This window comes from Stenella coeruleoalba (genome assembly GCF_951394435.1).
Source record: "Stenella coeruleoalba genome assembly, chromosome: 8".
Taxonomy (NCBI): Eukaryota; Metazoa; Chordata; class Mammalia; order Artiodactyla; family Delphinidae; genus Stenella; species Stenella coeruleoalba.
Genome location: NC_137154.1, coordinates 36,235,690 through 36,251,751, shown reverse-complemented (window position 1 = coordinate 36,251,751; position 16,062 = coordinate 36,235,690). Strand labels below are relative to the sequence as shown.

The 16,062-nt window shown below is 49.4% G+C and overlaps 1 protein-coding gene across 10 annotated transcripts in view; it reads left to right on the top strand.

Annotated features, from left to right (window-relative positions):
- Positions 1-16,062, top strand: part of NAV2 (neuron navigator 2) — an 840,045-nt gene that overhangs the window by 664,970 nt on the left and 159,013 nt on the right. For 9 of the 10 annotated variants that reach the window (XM_079930284.1, XM_079930286.1, XM_079930288.1 and 6 more), the window contains 4 exons: positions 1,056-2,151; positions 7,131-7,243; positions 13,057-13,165; positions 15,661-16,050. In XM_079930284.1, coding sequence (XP_079786410.1) covers positions 1,056-2,151; positions 7,131-7,243; positions 13,057-13,165; positions 15,661-16,050 — 1,708 coding nt within the window. Of the gene's footprint in view, positions 1-169; positions 844-1,055; positions 2,152-7,130; positions 7,244-13,056; positions 13,166-15,660; positions 16,051-16,062 lie in introns of those variants that run through there. The other variant, XM_079930281.1, reaches the window with a different exon arrangement.

Here is a 16,062-nt window from a genome sequence, read left to right as displayed (position 1 = left end):
CAGGCACAGACATGCTCTTCGGGGGCCGAGGCACTGTATCCTGCCTGCACTGGGCGGGCGCGGCCGCGGGTGGGTGTGGGTGCTGGGCTCAGCCATGTCCCTGCCACCTTCCCTCTGACAGCTGCCCTGACGTCGGGGACGGAGCTGCGCGGCTCCAAGTGCTGCCTGAGGAAGGGCACGGCAGGGTTCATGTCTGCAGGCTGGGCCACCTCGGTGCCTAGCGGAGCACCAGTTTGGAACCCGCCCTTCTCAGAATAATTCCAGTTCTAGTGTGGAAATATTTTGAAGCTTTTCTGAGAAAAGAGTCTGGCCGGGGAGCTACTCCCTGACCGCCAAGGGGGAAACCTTGACTTTCAGATAACCTGCGTGTTTTCCTGCTTACGGTGAAGGCTTGTGCCCAGTTCATACTCTTAAGCTCAAAAGGCTTTTTTATTTTAACTCTAACTTGTATTGTGTTCGTAACCCTTTAAAAATGCCAACATAGGAAAAAGGTATTTGCTTTGATGGGATTTAGCAACTTTTGTGGGTAATTCTTCTTCTGTAACGATTATACTTGGTTTCTCTTTTTCTGGATTTTTTTTTTTTTTTTTTTTTTTTGGTCTGTTCTGTTTGAATGTCTCTGCTACATTGTTTTCTTAAAGTTGGATAATTCTCAATTGTTTGGCTTAACTAGGAAACGGGGTTGCGGGTTGAGTCATTCAAAACAGGAGATGTTTCCTGCATCATTCTACGCCATCATAGTGGTGATGCAGATTTTTGTTTTCCCGTAAACATATGTGCTTAATATTGCCTTGTGCGTGTTGATGTTAAGATGAGCGGCATTCACACAGCATACACCAAAAGGTGACAAGGGGGGCATGTGAATAGCACGTGAATGGGGGAAAGTCAAGGTAGAGTTTAGATTCAACCACAGGTAACGCACGAAGCAGGTAATGGAGCTGCGCGGCATCTGGGTTGGAGCAGTTGGCCGTGTAGCCGTGGCCGATGCCCCCTCGTGATCAGTGCAGATCCGTGGGTGTGATTCAGGTCTCCTTCTCTTCCCCCTGTCTCTGCAGAGCCTTTGGCGAGTCCGGCCCCCTCCCACCCCGGAATGAGCGAAGATGCACCTGCTGCTTTGGAGGGCGGCGGCTGCGCCCCTGCTAATTGCGGCGCCTCCTCGGCCATCCCCCAGCCCGGCACGGCCTCCAAGCCCTGGCGCAGCAAGTCGGTCAGTGTGAAGCACAGCGCCACGGCTGCCACGCTCGCGGTCAAGCCTCCTGCACCCGAGGCCCCCAGGCCCACCCCCGAAGCCCTGAAGCCAGCCCCCAACAATCAGAGGTCCATGCTGGAAAAACTGAAACTTTTCAACAGCAAGGGGGCTTCCAAGGTGGGTGAGGGCCCGGGGTCACGGGATACAAGCTGCGAGCGGCTGGAGATCCTGCCCAGCTTCGAAGAGAGCGAAGAGATGGAGGCCGGCGGTCGCCCGCTGTCCGCGGCGGGCCCCACCTCCAACAGCCCCAAGATCGCGCTCAAGGGCATTGCCCAGAGAACTTTCAGCCGGGCGCTGACCAACAAGAAGAGTTCCCCGAAAGGCAGCGAGAAGGAAAAGGAGAAACAGCAGCGGGAGAAGGAGAAGGAGAAAAGCAAGGACCTCGCCAAGAGAGCCTCGGTGACAGAGAGGCCGGACCTCAAGGAGGGGCCGAGAGAAGACCTCAGCGGGGTGGCGGTGACCGAGATGCCAAAAAAGTCCTCCAAGATAGCCAGCTTCATCCCCAAAGGGGGGAAGCTCAACAGTGCCAAGAAGGAGGCCCCGGCCCCTTCCCACAGTGGGATACCAAAACCAGGAATGAAGAGCATGCCTGGGAAATCCCCAAGTGCCCCCGCGCCTTCCAAGGACGGGGAGCGCAGCCGGGGTGGGAAGCCGAGCTCCGGGCTCCCCCAGCAGAGGCCCCAGCTGGATGGCAGACACTCCAGTTCCTCCTCCAGCCTGGCGTCCTCGGAAGGCAAAGCCCCAGGAGGGACCACCCTGAATCACAGCATCAGCAGCCAGACTGTCAGTGGGTCCGTCGGGACCGCCCAGACCACGGGAAGCAATACTGTCAGCGTCCAGCTACCTCAGCCCCAGCAATACAGCCACCCCAACACTGCCACGGTGGCGCCTTTCCTGTACAGGTAGGAGCGGCTGCCCCCCTGCCCTGCCGGGGCCCGTGGGCAGAGGAGCCTTGCTGGTGGATTCTGGGTCTCTGAGGGTAGGGATCAGGACTGCTACCCAGGAACATGGAGGCACACAGCTCAGGTGCCGCATGATCTGTGTGCTTGAGGGACGGTTAATTCAGCAGCGCTGGGGGGAGGTCAGGAAGCTAAAGAGTGAAGTAGAATGTGAGCTGATCCTGGGATAAGGAGGAGTGGCCCAGGCACATGGGGACCCAGGGGATTTGCAGAGGCGGCGGCAGCATGAGCAGAAGCTAGGAGGGTGGTTTGCTATCACTCGACAGGCTCCAACATCAGTCCTAAAGCATCCTGAATGTACTTTAAACAATGAAAACCACAAAACCACCTTGCTGAGTAACGGAGACTTCTCACAGAGGTGCTTATCTTAAAATTCCAGATCCTCAGGGTTTCTTACCCCATCACACGTATTAAATATGTTTTCTTTTCTTTTTTTTTTTTAAATTAAAAAAATTTTTTTTTGGCTGTGCGGTGTGGCTTGCAGGTTCCCAACCAGGGACTGAACCTGGGCCACGGCAGTGAAAGCCCAGAATCCTAACCACTAGGCCACTAGGGAATTCCTTAAATATTTTTTCGGTCCCTGCTGTGTGCTGGGATTTCTCGAGGGGAGAACAGCATGAGGAAGAAGGGTAGCCGTAAGGAGGGACTGGTTCTAGAGGAACCGAAGAAACCCGGGTTGTATTTGGGGAGACAAGCCTGGGTGTTTGTGTCTGTCCGTCATCGGTCCCTCGGTCTGTCTGTCTCTAATGGCACATCCTTAGCACCACGGGAGACCACGTGGAGTCAGGTGCTGTTGCTCTGGGTGGTTCTGGCCTACGAGAGCCTCTGGTTGCACCACACACCTGTACAGGATGGAGGACACTGGCTCCAGGTGAGGGTGATGCTGGATACATGGGATGAGTCCTATCCGGGCAGATGCGAGCCTCTCAGCCCTGCTCTTGGGGGTTCCCGGAACCTTGTTCACAGTGCTCGACTTGATCCTGTGCTCGAGATGTGCAGGGCAGTGGGCTACACTGCACAGCTGAGTGATAACTAATACCTCTCCACAGCACAAGGGGACCGATGGTTGAATGCCACAGTCTGGGCACTTACTTTACAGTTTCTACCCTAAGTATATACACAATCACACCTGTACACACACACTCATACACCTATAGTGTGGATGCACATCAGGGACAGTCACACGTAAGTAAGGACACAAGTACACATTCATACATAAGATGCAAATACACATATTCACACGTGTATTTACATACCTGTTCATATGCACTGACTCAGGCCCATGCTTTCAGCTTCCTCTGTTTACATGGTTCCCCAAAGAATTAGATATTTCCTCTATTTCTGCCTGAGGTGAGTTCTAGTAGGTTCTGTCACCATTCCTGCCAAGAGCTGATAGAAAGTCTGGTTCAAGCGATTGATTTCAGAGTCAAGCCCACAGCATTCAGCCTGTGAGGGAATGTCAGGCTTCTGAGGAGAAGCTCTTTCCTTTTCGTTGCTTACCCACCCCTTCAATAAGGGTCACGCCAGACCTTTTTAATGGGAGGCGGTCATCTTTGTATTCAGTCAAGTCATCAGCTCAGCTAACAGTCCTGAGAAGGGTGCCAAGGCTTAGATAATGACTCAGCATTGCCTCCATGCTCAGCTTTTTATACAACTGTTCTCTGAACCGTGGAGGCAGCTGAATTGTTTGCCGTGAAATTTTTATCATGGCAGTCGCGCGAGTAGTCTTGAGGTGCTGCCTGTTCAAGTGACTGTTCCCAGATTCTTGATCTGCATTTTCAGAATTAAAATACATGACTGTCTGATCACCCATCAGTCTCACCCCTGCTCCTTTTTTTTCTGGCTGTAATTATTTGAACGATTCAAAAACGTTTAACCTTTTCAAAAAATATTTCAAGATTTTTCAATGAGAGGAAAAACTCTTAATGATAAAGAGCAAATGTCTGACAAATAGGAGGAAGGAGAAAACGTCACGTGTGTCTGTCAAGCTGCGTCTTAGTGTTTATGCTCACCCTGTGTGATGTCCTTCTGGCTCCTCTGAGGTGCCTTTCCTCTAGGTGAGCCAAGTAGGAGGATGGAAAGAAGAGCACTGAGATAGGAGCCAGGATGCCTGGACTCTGCCTTTTATTCGCCTGTGAGTCCCTGGGTGGCCTTGGGACCTGGCTGCAGGCATAGCTGTTGAGTATGTACCACACGAGTGCAGAGACCCAGCTCATTTAATCATTCTCACAACTCCATGAGCTGGCTACCCTTTTCATCCCTGTTCTGAAGGTGAGCAGACTGAGGCCTAGAGTATTTAGGTAACTTGCTCTAGGTCAAGGAGCTGAGAGCCAGAAAGCTAGTGTCTAAAGCCAAGGCTGTCCCTTTAAGAGGGGCCAAGTGCTTAACCACGAAACCATCGTGACTCTAAATCACTGCCTCGCTTTGAGCCTCATCTGTAAAGTGAGGAGATGGGGCTAGATTAGAGGATTTTAGGAAATGGTTTAGGCTCCCTTCGTGCTCTGAGATGCTCTCTCTCAAGTTTATAGCTCACTGTATATGCCTTACAGCGCTCCCCCCAGAACCTCTCCACGTTAGTGATGGTACCAAGGGAAGAAAAGGGAGATAAATCACCTTTGAAAAATAACTCTGAATGAATCATAGTTACCGATTCAGCAGGCACACTGGACACGTCTATTGCTTTACACTTTACTGCTTTTATGTGGTCTCACCTGTGATTTTTGTAGCAGCCAGGGGAGGTCGCTGTCGTAATCCCCGCTTGAGGGCCAGACGCTCAACGAGGTGCAGTGACTTACTGAGATGTGCGTGGCTATCAAGTTACAGACTCCACACTGCAGCCAGCTCACTGTTCAGACTCCAAGTCTAATGTTCCTCCTAGCACCCAGCATCGTTCTAGACTTAAAAACTTCTCTTTATCCATTCGGCACACCCTGCCTGAGTGCCTGCTTGGCATGTGAGTTGGAACAGATCGTGTTCTCATGTGCACGCATCAAAAGAGCCAGTCTTAGCCTTCAGAGAGCTCTTAATCTAGCGTAGGAAAGATTTATCCATTAGATCGTATTGTAATAAGTAGGCATCAGGAGAATAGAGACACACAAGGGGTAGAGCCATCTGCTGGCCAAGGACTGGGGAAGGCTTCCAGGCCAAGATGACATGGGGACTGTGCCTGAAAGGTAGATTAGGAGCAAACTAAGGAAGAAAGAAGAAAAGAGCCCTTAGGCAGAGGGCACAGTGACTACAAAGACAAAACTTAAGGACAGGGTATGAACTGGGAATGGAGAGAAGCCACGTGTGGGTGAAGCACAGGGCAGGCCTGTGTGTAGAGGGCAAGAGTGGTAGGAGACAGGGCTGGAAAGGAAGGAAGGAAGAATCTCACGATGTAGGGCACCTTCTATCACAATTAGGACCTTAGACCTTATTCTGGGGGCAGCGGGAAACCATCGGAGCCCTTTCATCAGAAGGTGACAGGATCACATCGGCATCACCGAGATCAGTGCAGGACAGAATGGGGCGTGGACCAGACCTAGGAACAGTCTAGAACAGAAGTCACGGTTCACGTGCCTGCTTGGCTCCACAAAGGTAATGCAAATGAGTGGTTCAGGGTGAGTGGGACTCTGGTAGAGGGAACCCCACGCCTCTCTAGAGGGGGCCGCCACCACTTGTCACCAGCAGGCGGCGCCCTGCAAGAACGTGAGCTCAGTCCTTCCAGACTTGTTTCTACTGGGAGAAGGCAGAAATCCAGAATTTTTGTGAAATCTCCCAATTTTTAAATGTGGAAATGAATTCAGAAGCTTTAACAAAAATACTGTGGAGACCAATAAGAATCAGTCTGTGGGCTGCTTTCTGTACATGGCTGTTGCTGGCAACCTCTAGTCTGGAGGCAGCGTACCTGTTCACAGAGTGTTTCTAGGGCCTGGGCAGAGATGGCGAGAGCTTGGATTCTGGACAAGGGAAGGAGAGGAACACTGAGAGCGTGAAAATCCTTTAAAGGTCGAGATGGTGGGAATGGGGAACCGATGGTATCGGTAGGAGGGCAAAGGGGGGAGCGTGGATGGATGACGTGGGGTTATCAGTACACATCCACCACAGTCTGTTTTAGACAGTTCGCAATGCTGGCAAGCACTTTCTTCACAGGGAGTGAAATCTGGTTGAATCAGCTCAGGATGCTAATGAATTAGTAACGTTACACCCACGGTTATGTGTCTGCGTATAATTATGTGTTTGCATGGCACGCCAAAATATTCAGAGGTAATTATGGCAAGAGCACGTGGCATGAAGCAGTTGCCTCGATTTGCTTGACAGAAAAGGGCCTGGAGAAGGTTTGGGGAAGTACAGAGTTCAGTCAGGTGTTGAAGTAATGATCAATGAGACCTTTCATCTCAGAAGCTCTGAGCTCTGAATCAGACCTAGAGGACAAATGCACCTGCCTGCCACCCACTCCTCACTGGTTGTACGGTCATCTTTCCAGAGACGGCCGTGTCAGGAGGATCTGGGGGGGCCCTGGGGGCTGTCAGTGGAGTCATGGAGTCATCTTCAGGCTTGGCTTGCTGGCATCGCTGGCTACTTAGAAGTGGCTCTTCGGCACATGTTAAACAGTCCAAACCATCCAGTACTCGCCAGCATTTTCCTGGCTAGCCCTAGCTCCCCGAAGGGCATGCAGAGAAGTGTTCTCCAGTGAAGGATTGCAGACCCTCCATTTGGGTGATGAATATTTCATCTTTTACAGTTCGGTGGCTTTCTCTGTTTCTAGGACCTTGCTCCACGTGCACCAGTGGATTATTTAGTGTCCGTTTGCTGGTCTGCTCTGTTCTAAAGCTTCTTGCCGAAGGAGGGGATGGTCGGGGCTGTGGTCGGGGCACAGTGGTCCGGATGTGCTAGTTACCCCTTGTGACAAGTGTGTCTGCTCTGGTTTGTGTGTGAAGGTCCCAGACAGACACCGAAGGGAATGTTACTGCCGAGTCCAGCTCAGGGGGTGTGACCGTGGAGCCGAGCCACTACACCAAGAGTGGACAGCCTGCCCTGGAGGAACTCACTGGTGAGTTTGGCGCCTGGAAATTCCGTGTCTCTTGGTGGTGAGGCCTCCCGTGCAACCATCTGCTGGAAGGTCCCGAGCCCAGCTTGATGTGAAGTTGCTTCACTGTTGCCTTGATTGATGAGCCAGACAAACGGATTGTCTGTCTTACTACCTTCCTTCTCTTTCTTCCTTCTCTTTCTTCCTTCTCTTTCTTCTCCTTCTCTCATGATCTATTCCGTCCTCCCCAGAATTGTAAATAAGTTGTAAATAAGTCTTTTACCTGTTGGCCATTCTGTTTTTTGGTTGTTTTTTTTTTTGCAGTACGCGGGCCTCTCACTGTTGTGGCCTCTCCTATTGCGGAGCACAGGCTCCGGACGCGCTGGCTCAGTGGCCATGGCTCACGGGCCCAGCCGCTCCGCGGCATGTGGGATCTTCCCGGACCAGGGCACGAACCCGTGTCCCCTGCATCGGCAGGCGGACTCTCAACCACTGCGCCACCAGGGAAGCCCTGTTCTGTTTTAAGGTTTGCTCCTCTTCAGTCATGTAGGGGCTCTGGACTGCTCGGATACTTCACTTTGAATCTCCTTGTTCACTCTTCAGATAGAGTTGCCTTACAAAAAGACTTGGAACTCTAAAATGTACTGACTTTTTCAAATTTCCTTTAAGAAGCACTGATTGAAAATTGTTCTGAGCACCCTCGGAACAGTTGGAAAGAAGATATCAGCATGCTTCTTTTACCAAAAACAAATCTAAATTTTATTTAAATATAACCCAGACAAGGATGATTAAAGGGATATTATATCACATAAAAACATAAAATCTGCAATTGTCATATAGTTAATTCCACAATTATTTATTAGTGTTATACTGTCACATTCTTAATTTAAAGAAAAAAAGGTAGCATCAGAATTCCTACTGCAGTGTATTCCGAGCTACCACCTTCTCTGTCCCTTGTCCCCCGTTCCCAGCTCTGTGCCCTAGGTTCCAGCAACTTCTAACCAGGGAAGGGAGTGGTAAACCACATATTTAGCGGTGGCTGAGTTATTCTTCGCATATCTTACCACTTCCAGAGTTGGGTTAAAAATTGAATCCATGTTTAAAATCCATTTATTAGACTAATTATCCATGACCCCACCATATTAATAGCCACATTACAGCTGTGGAGTTGGTCTGCAGCCCACATGATCAACTCTTATACCCGTTTGCCCATTAGCTCTGAGTATTAATTTCAGAGGGTCTGAGTGATTTCTCTCTTCTCTTCCGGTTCTGCTGCCTGGGCCCTGTGATGGGGCAGAGAGGTTCCAGGCCATTTGTCAATGATCCATCTTACAGTGGTTTAGGGCCCCATTTAGTGGTTTGGGATTGATTTTATGTTTCCTTCTCTCCCAGGTTTTAGCTCCCCTGCCTATGAGGACATGGATAGTGCAGGAAAAGGGCCAGCTCTCAGGAGAAGGGTGTGGAGTTTAATTACTACTCAGGTCTCCACACACATTCCAGATTGTGTTCGTATGTGCACGCATCAAAAGAGCCAGGCCGGTGGTTCAGAGGCCGGCACGGATCAGATGTGTGACTCGTGGAGGAGTGTGGCGTCGTGGCAGACGTTGGGGCTCAGTGAAATTCACATCTGAAAAGCAAAAGCGGCAGCCGGAAAACATTCCGCATAACAGTTAAATTTCACAGGGACAGATGGCAGCCTGTGATCTTTTCACTCCTTTATCTTTTTCTCCCCATGTCTCCTGTGCATCAGGACAGTAAACCAAGTGAGAGCTCAGAAAGCCTGAGATGCTGTCGGTTTGGGGACCAGAACCGTGCAGCCAGTCATGCCTGATCAAGCCCCCTTTGGTGTAAAGTCAGAAGATGTCAGTTGCTAAGGAAAATATCTGAATTAGGGTGACTTGTCTTTCCATTCAAGTAGTGGGACTCACAGGGGCGGCTGTAACACAGGCGGCTGTAAGTTAATAATTTTATGGAGACGCTGCATAGTAGCTTGTACGTATGAGGTCGAATTCAGCTTATGTACAGCCGATCCCTTGAAATGACAACAAACGGGTGTATTTAGGAATATGGCCACTTATGAGACTATTTGATCAATTGCTAAGTGCCTCCCCTTACTTATGCAAGTAGGTGGATTTTCCCATGGTGCTCTGTCATGTACATAGCGTTACACGTGAGTCCTGCATCTCAGATTGTAACGTTAGAAGGAGCAACGTCCACTTATTATCCAGTCCGTGAATCCCTTCGATCGTTCATTGATGAATTGTCTTTCAGTCTCTGCTGGAATACTTCTTGTGATGGAAAGTCTATTCCTTCATGAGGCAGCCCTTCCGTATTTTATTGGCGTTAAGTAGTAATAGAGTCTTTTATCCTTACCTTTCTAAATCACTGGATATAATCCAGCCTCACGGATATAATTTCCATTCTTTTCCATATAGCAGCGTGTCCCTTAGCCTCCCTCTTCCAAGTAAAAATCCCCGGTTCCATCCATGTTCCTCATGTAACACCCTGATATCCTCACCTCTGCTCTGTTTGGTCAGAATATGGTGTTCTGTCCATCATGGCCAGTGGCTTGAGGGAGGACTGCCCTTGGTAGATGCAGGGGAGTCACAGGTAGACATGGAATAGTTCATTCAGTTTTTAATTTCTCTGTATACGGGCTTTAAGGGCCCAGCCATTTCCACCAGGGCACGGCTGTGTGTTTATTTTGTTCAGGCTGTGGGTTGGTAGGGAGATCTTACATTAGGGCCATCTTCCAAGCAGGTAGAATTGGCAGTTCAGAACATGATCACCTGAGCAAGGCAGGTGGATTACTGGTTTGTGTTTCTACGTTGCTCTTGGAATCTGTGTATGTAGAGCTCCGAGAGGAGCAGATGTTTCCTAGTGGGACCCCTCAGAGGGACACAGGACACTCAGATTCAACGAGCCCTCATTTTATGCCAGGCATACCACGTATCATCTCATCTGGTCCTCCTAACCTTGAGGGGGAAGGGGTTTTATCCCCATTCGACAAATGACATTTAGAGAGAATAAGTGACTTTCCTGAGGTCAAGTGGCTAGTAAGTGGCAGTGCTGTGATTCAGACCTTTACCTGTTGGAATGCAAAAGCTATCCTTTTTCTTCAGCCCTCTGTTGACCACACATCTTGTGGACAATAAAAATTTCTTGAGCATCTATAGATTTGTGTGGGGTTATCGAAAATAAAGGTGAGATACCACTCCACATCAAAGATCTTTGAATTTCTAAAGGAGAGTTAACAGGCAAATGTGTCATTCATAGAGACATGGATAAATACAGGCATACCTTGGAGATATTGCAGGTTTGGTTCCAGACCACTGCAGTAAAGCAAATATTGCAGTAATGCAAGACACACAGAGTTTCTGGCTTCCCAGTGCATATAAAAGCTCTGTTTACACTACACTGTAGCCTGTTAAGTGTGCAGTAGCATTATGTCTAAAGAAAACGATGTACAGGACTTCCCTGGTGGCGCAGTGGTTAAGAATCCGCCTGCCAATGCAGGGGACACGGGTTCGAGCCCTGGTCCGGGAAGATCCCACATGCCGTGGAGCAACTAAGCCTGTGCGCCACAACTACTGAGCCTGCGCTCTAGAGCCCGTGAGCCACAACTACTGAACCCACGTGCCACAACTACTGAAGTCCACGCTTCTAGAGCCTGTGCTCCACAGCAAGAGAAGCCACTGCACTGAGACGCCCACGCACGGCAACCAAGAGTAGCCCCCGCTCGCCGCAACTAGAGAAAGCCCGCGTGCAGCAACGAAGACCCAACTCAGCCACAAATAAATTAATTAAAAAGAGAAAAGAAAACAATATGCATACCTTAATTGAAAAATACTTTATTGCTAAAAAAGGCTAACCATCATCTGAGCCTTCAGTGAGTCATAATTTTTTTGCTGGTGGAGGGTTTGAAATTTTGGGAGAATTACCAAAATGTGACACAGAGGCACAAAGTGAGCAAATGCTGTTGGAAAAATGGCACTGATAGGGCTTGCTTGACACAGGGTTGCCACAAACCTTCAATGCCCGCGAAGCACAGAAAGCGAAGCACGATAAAACAAGGTATGCCTGTAAATATGGTTTTTATACTGTTGTGTGTGATTAAGTTAATTAATGAAGGTAACTTGAAAACTGGTGCCTAGACTTAGCTTCATAATAAATGTTCCCTGCAGGCCTGGAGCTATCCAAAGGATCAGTACCTTTTTGGCAGCCTTTACACAGATAAAATGTGGTCAGACTGGCAGTAAAAGATATTTAATTGATGGCCCAGGAGATAGATGCAGTTACATTCCTCCACGGCCATTAGGGGAAGGTAAAATAGATATTCATCACTGCTTTTGCTTAAAAACACATACATATATATATATGTATTTCAAAGAATTGGATGGGAAATGCAGGTTTGACCACTTTTTAGATAAGACAAAAATGCCTTCCAAATTTCTCTTGGTTAGAAGTGGGAAGAAAATTGAAAACACTGGCATTTTCAAGGGTAGAGAGTTTGCCATAGCAGATTATCTCCATATAATCAATCCTTTAATCCATTCCCCACCCTCCAGGCACCACCATGCTAGGAATAATCTAAGATCATCTGTCTCAGAAGGAAAGTTAATTCTATGACATTTCTTATAGAAATGTCTGTAAGAAATGCCTGTTGCACTATTAATGGCAGTTGCTGGAAGTTCTGCTTGGTGTCTGCTCTATATCCCACTTGCTGCTGCCCATGTGTACTGTGTTCTATATAGAGATTTCTTTAGAAATATTGCTGAGCACTTGAAATAGTCATCAGCTTTTAAAGACCCTTGGTTGTGGTCTTCTCAGCCCTCCTGAAATTACTCTGAGGGAATGATACGTGATTCCTTTAATCACTATTTTAGTTATTTGGCTTTTCCTCTCCCCCTATAAGCAGCCCAAACTAAACAAAATAGCCAGACAACCCAAAGCGAGGCTTCCCTGAGAGGGGACGTGGCTTCTAGCTTGTGTGTAGCCTGTTTCTCCTGGGATGTTTGTGCCAACTTGACCTCTCCGGGCCAGGTATTTGGTGGGAAATGTTGCCCAGGGAATAGAAGTCCCTTGTCCCCCAGAGAGAAGCCTGAATCTTATCGAACGATTCCCGCTCTGCAGCACCAGCTGGCGTGAGTTGAGTGCTTTTGGTGGGCGCTGCGCTCAGGGATCTCCATTTAGTCCCTACAGCAGTCCTTTGAGGTCAGCGCTGTCACTGTCTTCGTCTAGGACCGTGGAATCTGAAGGATGGAGAGAGAGGGTCAGCACCTATCCCGTGACCACTCAGCCAGGGGGTTAAAGGAGCCAGCATTCGAGATGACATAACACATCGAACAAAGAAAAAGGCAAACCTCTCTCTGGAGGAATATTCATGATTAATAAGTGCAGATCTTTTAGCCACTACAAATTAACCATCTGTAATGTCGGGCCAGTAGACAGCAGCACCTGTCACCCATGGGTGAGAAAACCAAAGGTCCTTCCTGGGCAGGGGTCAGACCTAATGTGTTCGTGGCTTTATTGGAGACAGTGTGAAAACGTGTTTGTCTCAGGCTCGGCACTTTGCTTTTCCCGCGGCTAGACTTCACCTGTGCTGGAGGGACCTGCAGGGAGAAGAAAGACCTCTCTCTCTCTTTAGATTTAACCCCTTCCTTTGGGCACCTGTGCATTTATTCATTCACGCATTCATTCTCAAATCCTTTTCGAGCACCCGTGGTGAACCAGGCCCTGAGCAGGAAACGTGGTTTTGGTCACAGGCACAGTTGCTGTTCCCAAGAATCTACCCATCTATCTGAGAACTAAAATAGCTTTAACCTTTGTCTCTCCAGGGGAAGATCCCGAGGCTCGGCGCCTGCGGACGGTGAAGAACATCGCTGATCTGCGGCAGAATTTGGAGGAGACCATGTCCAGTTTACGGGGAACTCAGGTTACACACAGGTATCTAGAGCGTGAATCACTTTCCTGAACCAGCTAGTAACTTGGTTTTCACATGGCTGCTCCTGCCACGGTGTGTTCCCGCCACTAGCCAAGTGATTTGGTTAATAACGGAATAAATAACCTTGATCGCCAAACGTGCTGGAATTCACCGAGAATGCCATACGGCATGCGGAAGTATCAAGAGCAAAAATCCGTGGAGACAGATTCCTCCCCAAAGCAGACGGTTGCTAAATCCATTCCACGGAGGATGTTGCAGACCAGCTGCATTTAAATTTCCCTTTGCTTGCATTTTCCAAAACGATATGATATTATACTGTTGAAACGAGCAGGTGAACTGTGTTTGACCTGTGTGATAAAGTGAATAACTCGAATTCCTACCCAGTCTTCTGATCCCCAAGCGCTCTGTAACGTTGTTAGTCATGCACGTGTATAAAACACGTACAGAAATATTTATAAAAACGTAGGATCATGTTTAAACCATGATTTCGTTAGATGAACTCTAGGATTACACTGGAAACATTTATCAGTTTCTTTTCACTGTTGAGCAAGAAGGGGAAGAGGATGCAGCCCTGGGACATCCTTCGTGATTTGGGCAGAACCAACTTTTATGGTTTGTGTTTGGCCTTGATGATCGAGGTAAAGTCCCGGTTACCCCTGTGAGCTCCCGGGTCTGGGGGGTCTCCCCTGCTTCTCCAATTTCAGTCTCTTTGATAAATGAATACAGCAAGGAGACTGCTGGGCTCCACCCCAGCCAGCAGCTTCGGCAGATTGGGGTTAAGCACTGTGGGTTCTTAAAGAAGACCAGGGCCCGAACCTTAGGAGTTCCCAGTATAAGGAGAGTCAGGCAGGCTGCTTCCAGGATCAGAGGGAAACAAAAACAGATGAGGCACCAAATTGATTCTCCCAGAGACAAGTCCACTGGGGGTGGCTGGTGATGGCATGGAACCAGGTGCTGGACCCTGCGACTCTTGATTAGCTAAGAAACATCCCTCTTTCTACCATCATCATTGAAACTGATTAAATGTAGGTTACAGCAGTTTCGTGGATTTCTTGGCTTGGGCTAGGACGGTGATCATGACAGGAGGGAAATCTTCCATGCTTTCTTCTGCAGGAAAGACTCGCTGTCTCTGCTTAGTAAAGAGACCCCAGCGTGTCTCTGCATCTTGATGGTGTGGCGAGACCTGCAGGGCTGGAAAGACAGTGGACTGACTGCAAAAGAGTCTTCGGAGGGCCAGGGACGAGCTCCATCCCCTGGCAGTTTCAGACTCAGCTAGTTTCATGGGTCTCAAGCCCAGGCATCTACCACTCTTTTCTGGCCTTTTGCCCCCAAAGTTTGTCATTTTGGACAAAAGGTGGGAGAAGCAGAAGTGCGTGTGTGTAATGGGGGCGGGGGGGGGATAGATATTACAGAGTTAGAAAATCAGGGCCCTCCCCACCTGCACAGTCTGGAGAGAGCTGAGGATGTGAAAATGGGATCTTAGGACCTTGGGAGTGGATGGGTACATCCTGCCTTTAGGAGAAGTGAGCTGAGATGCAGCATCCTAGGATGAATAGGCACACAGCTACCTTTATGCCCCATTATTATCAGTCCAGAGTTTTCTACTTCCTTTCCTGGGTTGGAAAGAAGATTCCAGAAGTTAAGATTGTTTATTTAAAGTAATTGTTAGGGGTATCTTGTACCATGTTTTAGGGGAAAAATCTGTGCTGGGCTTCTCAGAATGTCACGTAGATGTGCAGCTTAGTCTTCATTTTTAACAGACCTACACCGGGTGGTATGTTGGTACCTTAGTTTGTTTTTAACTTATTTATTTTATTTTTGGCTGCATTGGGTCTGTGTTGCTGTGCGCGGGCCTCCTCTAGTTGCAGTGAGCGGAGGCTACTCTTTGTTGTGGTGCATGGGCTTCTCATTGCGGTGGCATCTCTTGTTGCAGAGCACGGGCTCTAAGCGCGTGGGCTTCAGGAGTTGTGGGTCACGGGCTCTAGAGCGCAGGCTCAGTAGTTGTGGCGCACGGGCTTAGTTGCTCCGCGGCATGTGGGATCTTCCCGGACCAGGGCTTGAACCCATGTCCCCTGCATTGGCAGATGGATTCTTTTTTTTTTTTTTTTTTTTTTTTTTTTGCGTTACGCGGGCCTCTCACTGTTGTGGCCTCCCGTTGCGGAGCACAGGCTCCGGACGCGCAGGCTCAGCGGCCATGGCTCACAGGCCCAGCCGCTCCGCGGCATGTGGGATCTTCCCGGACTGGGGCACGAACCCGTGTCCCCTGCATCGGCAGGCGGACTCTCAACCACTGCGCCACCAGGGAAGCCCGGCAGATGGATTCTTAACCACTGTGCCACCTGGGAAGCCCAGTACCTTATATTTTGATCCTCTTTTGTATACGGGAAGTATTTCATAATTCTAAAAAAAAAAAAAAAAAAAAAATGAAAGAGAATGTGAACTGCAAAGACTACTAGGCATATTGGGGTCTAACCCAAAGCCGGTTTTATGTTTTTAGCACATTGGAAACCACGTTTGACACCAATGTCACCACGGAGATCAGCGGGCGCAGTATCCTCAGCTTGACGGGCAGGCCCACTCCCCTGTCCTGGAGGCTCGGCCAGTCCAGCCCTCGGCTGCAGGCGGGAGACGCCCCCTCGATGGGCAACGGGTACCCGCCCCGAGCCAACGCCAGCCGCTTCATCAACACGGAGTCGGGCCGCTACATGTACTCTGCCCCCCTGCGGAGGCAGCTGGCCTCCAGGGGCAGCAGCGTCTGCCACGGGGACGTCTCGGACAAGGCAGGAGATGAGATGGACTTGGAGAGCATCAGCATGGACGCCCCCGGCTACATGAGCGACGGGGACGTTCTGAGCAAGAACGTGCGGGCGGACGACATCACGAGCGGGTGAGTACCTGG